The following is a 13877-nucleotide window of genomic DNA, read 5'->3' as shown; positions in this document are numbered from 1 at the left end:
GTTAGGAACCGTGGATAGTTAAAACACACGCATGAAAAACAAAACTCACTACGTTTGACCTCCAGCTCCCCTCTCGCTTCTCTTGAAGAATCGTTTGAAAGTGAGCGAATTAAGCAACGAAATTTACATTTAAATGTCTCACGAAACACAGCGAACCGCAGGTTAACTGCTGATAGATATTTAGACAACAAACTTTTCAAAGCAAAATCCGAGTTTCTACATTCCGAAATGAAATAGCGTAACGATGGCGTATATTTATGCGAAGTTCCTCATGATGATTTGAATAGAGCTTAGTCATATCCAATAACACAGTGAGGTCTGTTTTCTAGAGCGCCTTTTTAAAGTTTCCACGACCCCTTGTAGGATACGATAGACGAACGCACACGCATTCATATTTGCACTGACATACTAACCCATATATTTATATGTGCCAATAGGCAACGGTAAACAAGGTAAGGTATGAACTGTTATGCAAATGGACAGAAAATGGAAATAGAGTGTGTTGAAGATATTTTCAGGAAATTCTCTACTAGAAATATAGAAGAGAAGATTTAAGTGAAAATCTCTGATAGTTGAGAGGATCACTAGGTAAAGAGCAAGAATCCTTCGCATCAAACTTACATTGGGACAGTTCCATAAACTTTCGTCAAAAAATGTCAGTAAAATGCATCTTTTATCTGTCTCCGATGTTTCTAAAAGTATTGAAAGTGCTAATGTGGAGAAGCATAGTGTGACTTATGACCAGCCGGCAACTCCAATGGCAGTTGTTCAACCATACAGTGTTATTGACACTGACAAGTTTTCCAATGTTGGACAGATTCAGATTTATATATATACGTTGTTGGAGAAACACTGATCTTCTGTCCCGCTTGGATTTTGCTGCTAAGTGAGTGAATTAATGAAGACTAGGTTAGCTAAATAGCCTTCAATAATCTGTTCTGTTAACGGCGTTATGTGCTCCCACCCACCTTTATTTAGACTGATAAAGCTCGTTGCTATATTTTCAGAAGTGACAGGTGATTTATCACTACCTTAACCTCTTACCCTGCACGTACTCATATGATGCCATCGCAGGTGCATATTGTGCCTTTTGATTAACTGACGTTTATCAATTCCTTGTCAAGCCATACCTGACGGTCGTCATAGTAGCAGACTAATACTCATATCTTCAGTTATATAGATGATGCGAATCAATCGTCCTTGAGAGGAATATATTAGTGGGTGAGGCACGGCAGCAGTTCTGAAATGCCCCTGGAATGGGATGGTGGTAATATTCGAATATCTATTAGGGAGACTTCAGTGACTACAGGGAGGGTCACGTTTTATAAAACTGTCTTAGGGAGGGTCACTTTTAACAGCAGCTGATTTCACGGCCTAATCTTGGATTGTCCATGTGATATTTCCTGAAGAGGAAATCACCGACGAAATAAACCGATTCCTTTTAATGCATACACATTATTCATAATCTTCAAAGCAAAAAAAGCAGTAGTATCCTACATTAAACCATTATATCATATATACATCGAAAATCAACATTTTCGGTGAAATTCCAAAATCCAATTTCTTGTACACTTACGCTCTTGTAACCACCCTAGTCTGATTGAGTACACTTATATGAATTATTAAACGTCTATAAATGCACAGATATTTTAGTTTTATTTTGGCCATGTATAGTGAATCAACATTTTCGATGAAATCCAAAAAGCCTATTTCTTGTACACACATCCATGTTTTACTTCCCACTTCAAGCAAAGTATATTTACATTTATAACACGCCACATGCTCATTCCGTGTCGCGATTCGCCAGAATACGTCACGTGACGAGAAAATAGATACGTCTAGTCCCCACCAAATCGACAAAAGTGACGTCAGAGGGTATTTTTTGAAAAGCTATTTCCCTAGGGAATAGCTCTGACCAAATTTGGAAAAGTGCCTGGTCACGTGACCGTAGTGTCGTCTGCAGCTTTGCAGCAATGGCGGGTGACTAGAACGTGATGTGCGTCCGGGATGGGTGACGATTCATTCTCTAAAACAGATTTTCAAACATTTTCCAACATTCCAACAGCGTAGGAACTTGAATAGCTCATCGACGGAAAAGATTAAGGTGCAACTAAGGATGTCGCTAGGTATGCTAAGAATATTTTTTGAAAGAAAGTGGTACCACGTACAACTGAAAGCGCTGTGGAAACATCGCCCAGTAAACTTGTCACAATGGATTGTTGCGGTGTAAAATATCAAAACACATTAAAAACTATATAACAATACAACATGAGCATGTGGTGTGTTATAAAACACCTATAGCCTGGTCTTTATTCGGGCTATAGCGCTCGTCTATTACCCCTCGTGGCCGTGTGTTACCAGAAACACATCGCTATACCCCTCGGCCTACGGCCTCGGGGAATAGCGATGTGTTTCTGGTAACACACGGCCCCTCGGGGTAATAGACGGTCGCTATAGCCCTCATGACCAGGCAATAGGTGTTTACTATATTATCAAACATATATAAATGTACTGATATAACATGTTTTGTGGGGGGAAATTATCAATAGTTTGTTGATAGACTCCTATGTATTATGATTTGATATTTTTATGTGAAGTACTATATCAGTCACTTCTTGCCTTCTTATGGAAGTTGCGCAAAATATGGTGACCCTCCCGCAAATATATGAAATATCATGTCCCTTCAAAATGCTTGGGTGATAAATTGCGATCCTCTCCCTCAAAACGCCAGGCCTCCTCCCCTGTAATTTCTGCCCTTAACTTACGTAATAATTGATTTTTTATGTAAATTAGCTGATACTGTATCAGAAATTTCGGGGGAGGGATACTACAGTGTTTGAGGGAGGGTCAACTTTAAGAATGTTGGACAGGGGAGGGTCACACTTTAGACACTAGGATAGGGGAGGGTCTTATTTTACAGTGCAGGTGTGCACTGAATTCTCTCGGCCCACCCCCTATTATTACTGAAGGCTTACTAACTTTACAGACGGAAGCGCTAAAGTATAAACGGGCAACACTTTGTATGTATATACGATCATTGTTGGGATAGACGAGTTGGCGGACCAGTGCAATATTTCGCGACAAGCATTCACGTTATTATTTAACTTCTTATCTGTGTTTGTTTGTTGTTGTTCTGTGAGAGAATAAAAACTAAAACAAAAATTATGATTATTACATGCACAAGCTCACTTTGTCCTTAACCGACAAAAATGTGATTACTCATCGTATTAACACTTCGGCCGTTCTACGATACGACAACATTCGTATCATCAATTTCGCTGCGTCGAAACTTTTTTGCGATGGTTTTCTATGTACTAGTCGATACAAATTAACATGGCGGCTTGTATTTCTCCCTCGACCTGAAGTTAAATCTGACTTGAAAATTTCGTATTAAACCAGTCCTAATTATTGAACTCAATCTACATGTATTGTACATCCACTTTTGCAAATTTTGAATCCTTGTTTTTTGTTTTGTGGCCGGTTTGTTTGCCAACACTCGACCCCCTGAAATTTGAACATACAAGTCCCTGTGCATTATAGCTTAGCAGGAACACTGCGTCCGGGCCGCACGTTGAGCAACCTACAACCATTTTTAGTATTAGACAGCGAAGCTACTGCAGTGAACTGCAATAAAACTGCTTACACTAATTAGTTTCAGCTGTAGCTAGCGATAACATTAACGGAGTCAGATGACACAAGATCGGCTTTAACTCTGCATGTGGGCAGTCAAAATAAATTAACAGAAACTGCCCAGTTTTACGATTGGCACCCTGTGTTCAAGATTGAGATACAATGTAACATTACCATGCACTGGTCCATGTATAAGTCTTGTTTATTTCAATTTCCCCAGACACACTGTCTGCATGAGACATACAATTTTACTTGATGCTATAGCAGTCAGCTCATAAAAGTGTGTTGCCTCAATAAACTACAACTTCCCCAGACAAACTGTCTGCATGGATACAATGTTGTCGACTTTGCCAGCTGGCTACAGCTGAAACTAATTAGTGTGAGCAGTTTTATTGCAGTTCACTGCAGTGGCTTCGCTGTCTAATACTGAAAATGGTTGTAAGTCGTCTTAGCGTTGGTAAGTTTCATCACAGAGTAACATCATAGACAGAGTGGCAACAGCTATTGTTTAAGGCGTGAAGCGGTTACGTAATCAATCCATGTTTTGCCTCGCCTCACGAAGCTCTTGGCTCTCTTTTCCGAAGAGTGCCGACCATGCACCCTTCGGTAATTTTCGGATTTTCACCAATTGTTAAGCGATAGTATGTTCGACAAAGTTTGTGTTGTCGTTGTCGTTGGTGCTGATCGGAATTGATGTGCTGGCAAAAACGGGAGTGTTTTGAGCTTCAGGAAAGTGGGTTTTACCGTTTTAAAATTCCTCTCATATTTTATGAATATATAATGAGTGTGTTTGAACCAAATTTGAAAGTCTTTTATCGATACTGTCTGGTTTTATTCAATGGTTTACGGTCAGTCATACCGTCTTTTACACGTGCGTCAAGAAAGGACATGTTTATGAAATGCTGGCGTGTTATTTTTGATTGGCGTGAAGCAGTGTTTCTGGCCTGAAAGCTCACAAAGTAACTAAGCCTTATGGTTGCTACGCGACTGGCAGTACGATGCCATCTCGTCGTATGTTTCGCATAATCCTCGTGTAATTATCAACCACAAACAAAGCCTCCAAAAAGTTTAACACCTTTGAAGCTCATTTTAATATGAAAAGCAATAGTCTACCGAGACGACCATGGAACAAAAGGCATGCAAGTGTTGCCACTCTGTTTATGTTACTCTGTGGTTTCATAAACTACGATGCAAATGATCCGGAAATTTGAAACGTTGAATGTGACGCCTATACTCTCACTGTTGCAGTTTATGGACTCTGTTAACGTTACGGTTGCCGCTTTTCAATGTTCGTATGGAAAGATTTGCAACTCTCGGCGCCGCTGAGATTTAGTTGATATTCATTTTGAGAATCATAAAGCATCTTTGCCCTAGGAAAATTTATAGGCCTCTGCGATTTGTGAAATCGTGTATACTACCTTCATGGGATCACGTGCACAGCGAACGGTTGTTCGGTATTGTAATTTGCAGTAAATACGGATCATCAAAATAATGAACAACTTGTTCTAGGCATATTATTATTATTATTATTATTATTATTATTATTATTATTGTACTTGGCCTCAGCCCAAGTACATTTGTTTTCATTCCGTGGGGAAAAACTCTGTAAGGTATAACCATTTCTGGCTGAGACCAGGGAGGGCAAAATGTCTTGGCTTCATCTTTCTTGGCATAATAAATGGCGTAATGATGTTAACTGAATGGAAGTGCTGCTCTCAGCCAGTCTTGAATAAGTGAGATGTGAATATTAATGCTTCTCTATCTGAGTTTTTGCCACAAAATCTTCTGAATATAATCAAAATGTGCATCGAAATGCAACAATTAATGCACCCTCCGTTTCCTAGGCGATGGCACAACCCTTGCTACACCCACTGGACGAGCCAAAGTGGGAGGGGTAATTTCAGTTTGGTCGAACAAGAGGGCTCGAGACCAGAATTTAATATTTAAACTTGAAACATGTTTAATCGCTGACAAGATGTGGACTAGTGTTAATCAAAGTAAAAGTGTCAAAAGGAAAGGTTTTATATCCCGGACACAATCAAAAACATTACGACTGGAAACTGTACCCCCAGTTGAGAATAGTAATGCCCACAGCGATGGAGAACACTTATCCTTGAGCTGAGAAAACCAGACCATCATTTCGAAATAGAGCTGCAGATTCGAGAAGCTCGTTTAAAATAGCTAGGTACATCCCATATAAAGGGGTGGTTTCGAGTTTTAAGGGCAAATTTTCGCCTCCTTCATATAGAAATCGTACGTTTGTTTTTCCAGGAGAACACACCATTTGACACAAAATTTGCATGTAAAGGGGTCGCCAGTAAGCACGTGGTCAAATCTGGCATAAGAAACAATATGAAATGTTGGGTAAAGCCAGTCCAAAATAACTGATTTGAACTTTTGTGTTTTGTAATTTATACCACTGCAGTAACATTACTTTTTTTTGACAACATCACACAATGTAATACGTTTTGAAACTGAATACTCCGACGTATTCTGTGTCTCCTTTGCTAAAAAATACGGTATGTCGATTACCATGTAAGGAGATGATGACGTCAAGACAGATTTGTAGTGCGTTTGGTCCTGGATGGTGCACGAAGTTTTGTCAAGGTAGCTTGTGTATTTATTTCCTAAATGGGAGAGATTAGGGTCGATCTAACGAAGGCCGAAGAATGTTATGATACTCTAAGCGAGCTGAACTCTAACGCGAATGGTTGGATAATTTGGAGGATGTCTAGAATGATCTCGTCTCATTAAGATTATTGGCGGTCAGTATTGAATTTCAACTGCGTCACAAGTTTGCGAATGAGTATTCCGTCGAACGGTCAACGAACGATATTTTAGAAATCTGGAGACATGGCACATCGCATTTTATTTTAGTATTTTATATTTTACAAAAGATTTAAGAAGCAATGATTTTGTCGAAAATTCTGAAAAAAATATAGGAAGATTTGATCGCGAACACATTTTCACTTGGGGTCAACTAGCCCTGTATGCGTACGATGCTGTGTGTTCCGCTACAGCTAATCGCCCCGCTCACCACAGCCCTGCAAAGACCCGTAGTAGGGTCGGTGACTTCAAATCCATTTTGGGACTTGACGTAAAAAGCCAAATTACTGCCGAAATTCAGCGTTCTTGGGCCCAAGTCGTATCCCAGCCACCTCAGCTACTCGATCGCTTCCAAAATGACAGTCTTTTATTCACTTCTCGTAAATAACCGTCGATGTCGGCAACTCTCTCGCTAGCCTATAGCCCTGCGTACGATGCTGTGTGTTTAGCTGTAGCACATAGCATCGTACGCAGGGCTAGGGGTCAACATGGGGTCGCAGCCATCTGCACGCAAAACTCAAAAATGTCGGATATGAACCTGAAAAATCGATGCAGTTTTGTCAAACTTCGGCGAAATTTCATCCTATAGACAAAATTTCATCTAGGTAAGGTAAATTTACTGAAATTTGATCGACAAATAATCCTGAGCTTGAACGTGACAGCTCGCCTTCTCCGGGAAAGCATCCAGCTGCCCATACACAGTTGCCCATATGGCCAGGTTTATGAGATTGTTTTCAAGCGACGGCAGCAGACCGTATGGGGCTGTGGATATGAACCTACCGCCGGTGTAGCTGTAATAACTGTTGCGTTGTTTTTAGTGCCCACGGACGAAGTCCTGGGGGAGTTATAGGTTTGGTCATGTCAGTCTGTCCGTCCGTCCGTTCACGCAGATATCTCAGACATGCCCTGGTCAATTTCTTTCAAACTTTGCACAAGAATAGTACCCAACCCCATACAGATGCACGTCGATTTGTTTCACAATGCGATCGAGTTTGGCTGTGTTAGAGGACTTTTAGTTTACACCTCCATAGACTCCCTGTATAAGGCAGTTCTCCATAGACTCCCATGTATAAGGCCAAAAAAAAAAATTTAGTTTCTCATCGTATTCATATTGCCTAAAGGATGCAGTGACACAGTTTTTTGTCCCCACGGATAAAGTCCAGGGGGCTTATAGATTGGGTCATATCCGTCCGTGAGTCCATCGGTTCACGCAGATATCTCAGACATTTTGACAAAATATCATGTGACCTTGGTGACCTTTGACCTCAAATATACATTATTGTCCATAACTCAGTAACCACAAGTGCTACACCCTTCATATTTGGTATGATAGGACACCTTTCGACACCACATATTGTACCTCATTAATTATGCGCATATCTTATTTTGAGCGAGCCAATAGAGCTAGAGGTCTGATTTTTGGTATATAGGAATAACTTAGCAATACAATTGTTTTGACAAAATGTCACGTGACCTCAATGACCTTTGACCTCAAATATATATATTTGTCCACAACTCAGTAACCACAAGTGCTACACCCTTCATATTTGGTATGATGGGACACCTTATGACACCACATATTGTACCTCATTAATTATGCGCATATCTAATTTTTAGCAAGCCAATAGAGCTGGATGTCCGATTTTTGGTATATAGGGATAACTATAGGGTAGAAATCTAAATATGCCCATCTAAATATTAGACATCTACCATCGAGAACAAAAGAAATTTGCTGTAATTTGAATATTTAAGGAGTTTAAGCAATTTCCACTATAAATAAAGAACCCCTGCCTCAAATTCCACAAAAGTTGCTAGACATATTTTGCCGTTGTCATGCCATTGCTTCGTTTAATAACCAGCTTAATCAAATGCCTAATTGACAGGAGGAAATTCAAGACCATATTTGAATAGTAGTATATATTGTCCTCAAAATTACTCTATCTCGGCCCAAGTACTCATTGCCTTCAGCAATACTACCTTGTTATTATTATTATTATTATTATTATTATTAATATTATTATTATTACAAAAGTAAAACAGGAAATAAAACAGTTTATGAACTTCTCACGTGAATCGTTTAAGCAAAATAACTTTGCAATAATAATTATGAATTCGCTGGTTGTGTATGCCATAAGTGTATTGTTCCCTAATATTCATTCATCTCGACCACGAGTCTTCGACTTGCTGTTGCACGGTCAATAGATTCGATATCGTATGTTCCTTCGCTGAAATAATAAAATGCTGAGCTGTGGAATAATATGTATATCGTATGTATAGCTTGTCCTTAATTCGTTTTTTTTTCATAAAAATCTCTTTCCTCACAGTTGCTAACAATAACGTTTTGGTCACTGCCAAAGATCCAGGGTTGCCTAGCTTTCTCACAAAAAGCTGCCCGATGTACGCTGAATTTTGTCTTTAAGAGTCACTGGTCGATAGTTGCCCTAAACACGTTTTAAAGCTCTTTCCTCTTAGTTGCCTCTCTCCCGCCCCCTCTCTCTCTCTCAACTTTATTTACATAAATGTACATATTATGAACACACTACAGCGTACACACTAATCACGTATGATTTTGTAGTGACTTTCTACAGTGTACGTACGAGACCTACAGGGTACGTGAAATGGTACACTTGGTCAAAAAAGTGCAGGTGTCAGGGGATCATTCGGGCAGAAAATATCATTAACACCTACAAGACACACGTGTATATGAATATCAGAACGAGGACACGTTGACACTTGACGAAATTTGCACGTATTGGGGCCCTTGCTTGTCTATCACCAAATGTCACCCTGAGAAGTACTTTGAAGCGTGTGCCGCAATAGCGCTGGACACTATACGATAATGACTGGCCACGAGCCGATATTGGTCACAATCATGGCTTTAAGAACACGAACTTTATGATACCATATACATACTGCCATGAACATTGTTATCATGAAAGTGTGCGTTGCTGCATCATGTGTAGAGAAGAACAGATACCATGTGAACACATTTATGTGGTTTTAATAGTGACGCGAACCCTATAGCTTCCATAACAATTATAATTTCCCGAAGTTGCTTTTTGATTCAAGGAAAGTTGCCGCATTTTGCGAAAGTTAGTGGTTAGTGGTATTTCTGAGCAACACTGACGAGGGAAAAGATTAATCACGGGCTCTGCTTTCAGCACCACCAAATGTATAGGTAAATTCTGGCACATGAGTAGTCAAGCCGGACGAAACTGTCGTTAAGCTGGAAGCTCTGTGAAACGCGGTCTTCAAATTATACAGATCATCTATACTGTGCGCCGTTCACTTATTTCACGACATTTATCCCATTTTGAATTCGCTCTATTCGAAGAGAAGAAAACCTTGAGAATCGTCTGCTGAGTAGAGAATGAAAAACTGTGTTTCGTATCATTTCATACATATTTTACCTATGGCAATCTAGTACCAACTGCGAATAATTTCATCACCATGACAACATTGAGTTTTCAAGTAGAACGTTTAACTCCAGACGGAAACATGTCGATTAAGTACAGTTCAACTTTTGTGAGGCTGTACATCATGATAAGGATCGTTTTATCGTCAAGCATGATTGTCCTTTGAACTAATTTCCAAAAGTTCGGTAAAGTGCATAGTGTAGACTAGAAAAAAAGATGCGGAGAACAAAGCCAGCGCAGGCTATAAGCACGTACTCATGCCCACGCCACTAAACAGAACGTGTGTCCATAGTTGTTTAGAGTATCTATCTTGGCAGAAAGGTCTTGATGCACTTTTTCTGTACCTATTATGGCACGAATGTAGAGATAAAGCGACGTAATTACTTTGCTTGTCGGAGGCTAGCTGCTGCTACGCCTAAAATTGAGAACAGCCGCACGCAATTATCATGAAAACTTAGCACATTGCCATAAATGATCATTATTTCAGAGAGAGAGAGAGAGAGAGAGAGAGAGAGAGAGAAGAGAGAGAGAGAGGGGAGAGGACACATAGAGTTAGAGAAAATTTACACAAATACACACTGACAGATTGAAAGTCAGAGAGTCGGGAACAGAGAATGAGACCGATATAGAGAGAATCTCAAAAACTGAGACAAACACCCCACGTTGTGTATATCAGATTTTGCAACCGTACTGCATGGCGAATCGACAATGTGACTTAGTAACTGAAGTGAATCAATATCGTTTTACTTCCGATGGTGACAAGTTTTATTTCCAAACAAAATCTGGTTAATGAAGTAGTCATGATCGTGTAGACTTAAAACTGACACGTTGCAAACCCAAGTCAATTTTTGGCCTTCATAAAATATAACCCTATCATTATTTTTTTCAGATTTTTGCCAAAGGTTATAGTCAATGAAATGTAATGTCCATCGGTCTAAAATTATCAAACAATTGAAAAATTGAAAAAAGTCATAAAAAATTGTTAAATCTTGCACTGAAATGTTGGTGGAAAAATACAGCACTAAAAGGGTGAAAGTGACAGAATCGGATTGCGCTTGTCAACACATAAGGTAGTATGAGCCTCAAAAGTGAAACACCGAAACGTTTACTCATTGCAAAATTTCCTGACGAAAACTTTTAACATTTTTTTCCCAAAATCTGTAATAAGACTCCGAGGTCGCCGTGCAAATTTAGGTACTAGAGAAACAATTATCTTCAATTTACAAATATTTGAAATTCAAAAATGGAAATGGCTACCGTCTCGGTATCAATACTACAGGGGAAAATTACATTTCTCTTCTCGACAAACACAACGCGGAGAAAACTTCATTTACGCCAAGAGCTTCAAAATGAGCCAATACAATACCAGAAAAGTATTCTAAAAGAGAAAATGTCTGTCCCCGAGACGCATTCAAAATATAATCGACATAATATGTTGCAATACATTAAACACGATCCGAGTATTTCTGAGTCTTTTCTTTATCTACATACTTATTTAAAATTGAGTGAGTGGCAAACTTAATGATGTATTTGCAGGATCATATGACAATGTCGAGACAATGCAAAAACTATTTAAACCACGCCCTGGAAGCAGAAACTCACTTTGATGAAACATCGATGTACATTTAAATTTCATCTCCTAACTTAAAGATACAACTTTCCTCAGCTGAACTCACATCAAATGAAAATCCATAGAAAAATACAAAAGTACAAAAGTGTCTACTATTGTATACTATACACGGAAGATAACGTTACTGAACACAAATGTAATTTGAAACTAATTATAAATAATTCATTTTGCTTTGGCGGATAATGATCACAACAGGCATATATGTTTGCAAAGTTTACTTTTCACTGAAATTTTAGAAATCAGAGAAATTATTCGGAACACTTCACCATTGAACATGTGTTTACCACGTGTGCAAGGTGAAGGTTTTATCCACAGTGGCGTTTTGGTTTGGCGTCTTCAAGGATCAGATGTATTATTGGAGTTGGATCACATCGTGCTGTTTCTCAAAAGGTGAGAAGTTTCGTATATTAAACATTGTTCAAAGCTATATAGCTAAAGGATACCTTTGCTGTTTTCAATGCTACACACTTCTTTTTCCTATTTATATAATCAGTGAATGTAGTGTAAGCTAAATAATTCCGCTTGTACTGTGATTGAGTGAGCCCCTCCAATTTCTTTGAGCCCTCAAGGTTTGCCTTATTACATTCAATATTCAAACACCATAGTTTGTGTTTTGAACCGCCTTTTTTCTACGGTGGATATATGGTGCAATGGTTTGGCATCAAATATCTTTCCTTCAAAGAACCGGCCTAAATCTGGACATCATACCTTACATTTGCGCCAGTGCAATTTTTTAATCATCCCTGAACTCAAACTTACCGCTGCTTTTGTGAGAAATGACAAAAGAAAGTCAATAGTGTCCTTATGACTTCGAAAATGCAGAACACAGATTCGAAGTCGAAACTTCCCTCCGATTGTTGTGGAAGAGATGTAAACGGATCCGTCTTGTAATATCCTTTCCAAAAGGTGCTGATTGACGCGTTCATTGGTGTCGTCATTTCCGGTCTCATAGTGAAACGTCACAACGGTAAGCTGTGGGTAGTTGTCAACCACAAAACCCGGGATTTCTGGAATTAATAGAAGCACAGATTTGTCGAAAATGTTATGATGTGATTATTAGCGTAGAAATTTTAAAGATATTTCCTTTCAACAGTCAGGGGCCAGTCTGAAACGAGTAGGCTGAGTTTTCACTGGCTTTCAGTATAGTACAAATCAACAAGTCATCTTCAAAAATCAAATCTTGCCTTAGTAGAAGTTCTGTTGCAGGACGTTGTAAAGAATGTGCTCCTGAACAAGTTTTTTCAAAAGATCTTCGCCCATCTTCTTTTTAAATACAACTAAGGGCCCTGCACAGCATACTTCTGTACAGCTACTGTACAGAATTCAATGATCAATCAATGTGTAAATATACACAAAATAATGTCATATCACTTAAACCCTTCACTTAAACTCTGACCAAAAGTAGTTCTTTCTTAGCGTTGCTTAGTGAGTAAAGGCAAAAAAATGAAGAGGAAACTAAGAAAAATTTCATACCTCCAAGTCTTGAAGTGAAATACCTGGCCAGTTCCACTTTTTCTTTAAGACACTCTCGGAAAGGTTTTATACCATACAATTGCAAGGGCAGCCACACCCTTACTCCCCTGTCATTCAACCATGAAATTAAACAGATATGTCGTATTAAAGAACAATATCTTTCGCCACGTGACTGTGGTTAAAGTAGACTGTCAGCTGTGGCTTTACGCTGTGAGATTTTAACCAGTGACTTTTGTGAGATCAACCATTTCCTTATAGATGTGACGGCCAGTTGACAAATACAAATGTGCAATCTGCTTGCAGAGATTTGAGGGTGGCGAGGCAGCAGTGCGGCGTAGATAATTCTAACAAAGTTAGAGGGTCTCCGAGTTATTCACCCTAACCCTAACCCTAACCCTAACCGGCGCGCGCCACCAATCTCTGCTGTTGGCTGGTCCCCGCCTCAGTGCTGCGTCTGGTCTAGCCCTGCGTACAGGTCTGTGTGTTCCCGGCGTTACACGGCCTCCACCACAGCCCTGCAACGGTCTATGGAGATGACTGGCGACCCTAGCCTTGCGGTCCAGATCCGGACCGCAACGAAAACAAGGTCTCTTGGCCGAAATTCAGCTCTATCGGGGCAAAATCCTTTCCCTGCCTACCTTTACCTCCTAATCGACCCCAGAAAAGATGCGATTAACTTCTCCTAACGTCCAAAACCGCTCGTTTTCTGAAACATAACGTACTCGACAAGTTGTTTACCCATGGAGACCGCCATTTTAAATCTCGCCAGTTATATGGACCGTGGGGGCAGGGCTGTGGGGGAGGCCGTGTAACGCCGGGAACACACAGACCTGTACGCAGGACTACGTCTGGTCACGTTAGACGCAGTGATCAGTGAATTTCTACTACAGGCAAATTTAAAT

General features: G+C 39.7%; 1 protein-coding gene across 2 annotated transcripts in view; it reads right to left on the bottom strand.

Annotated features, from left to right (window-relative positions):
- Positions 1-10625: 10625 nt before the first annotated feature.
- Positions 10626-13877, bottom strand: part of LOC139140290 (aromatic-L-amino-acid decarboxylase-like) — a 31608-nt gene continuing 28356 nt past the window's right edge. For both annotated transcript variants that reach the window (XM_070709438.1, XM_070709439.1), the window contains 2 exons: positions 12976-13082; positions 10626-12509 (listed from right to left, as the gene is read on the bottom strand). In XM_070709438.1, coding sequence (XP_070565539.1) covers positions 12205-12509; positions 12976-13082 — 412 coding nt within the window. In that variant the 3' untranslated portion in view covers positions 10626-12204. The remainder of the gene's footprint in view (positions 12510-12975; positions 13083-13877) is intronic.

The sequence above is a fragment of the Ptychodera flava genome, chromosome 9 (genome assembly GCF_041260155.1).
Source record: "Ptychodera flava strain L36383 chromosome 9, AS_Pfla_20210202, whole genome shotgun sequence".
NCBI classification, from domain to species: domain Eukaryota; kingdom Metazoa; phylum Hemichordata; class Enteropneusta; family Ptychoderidae; genus Ptychodera; species Ptychodera flava.
Note: the sequence above shows the minus strand (reverse complement) of the source record. Positions and strands in the feature narration are given on the sequence as shown.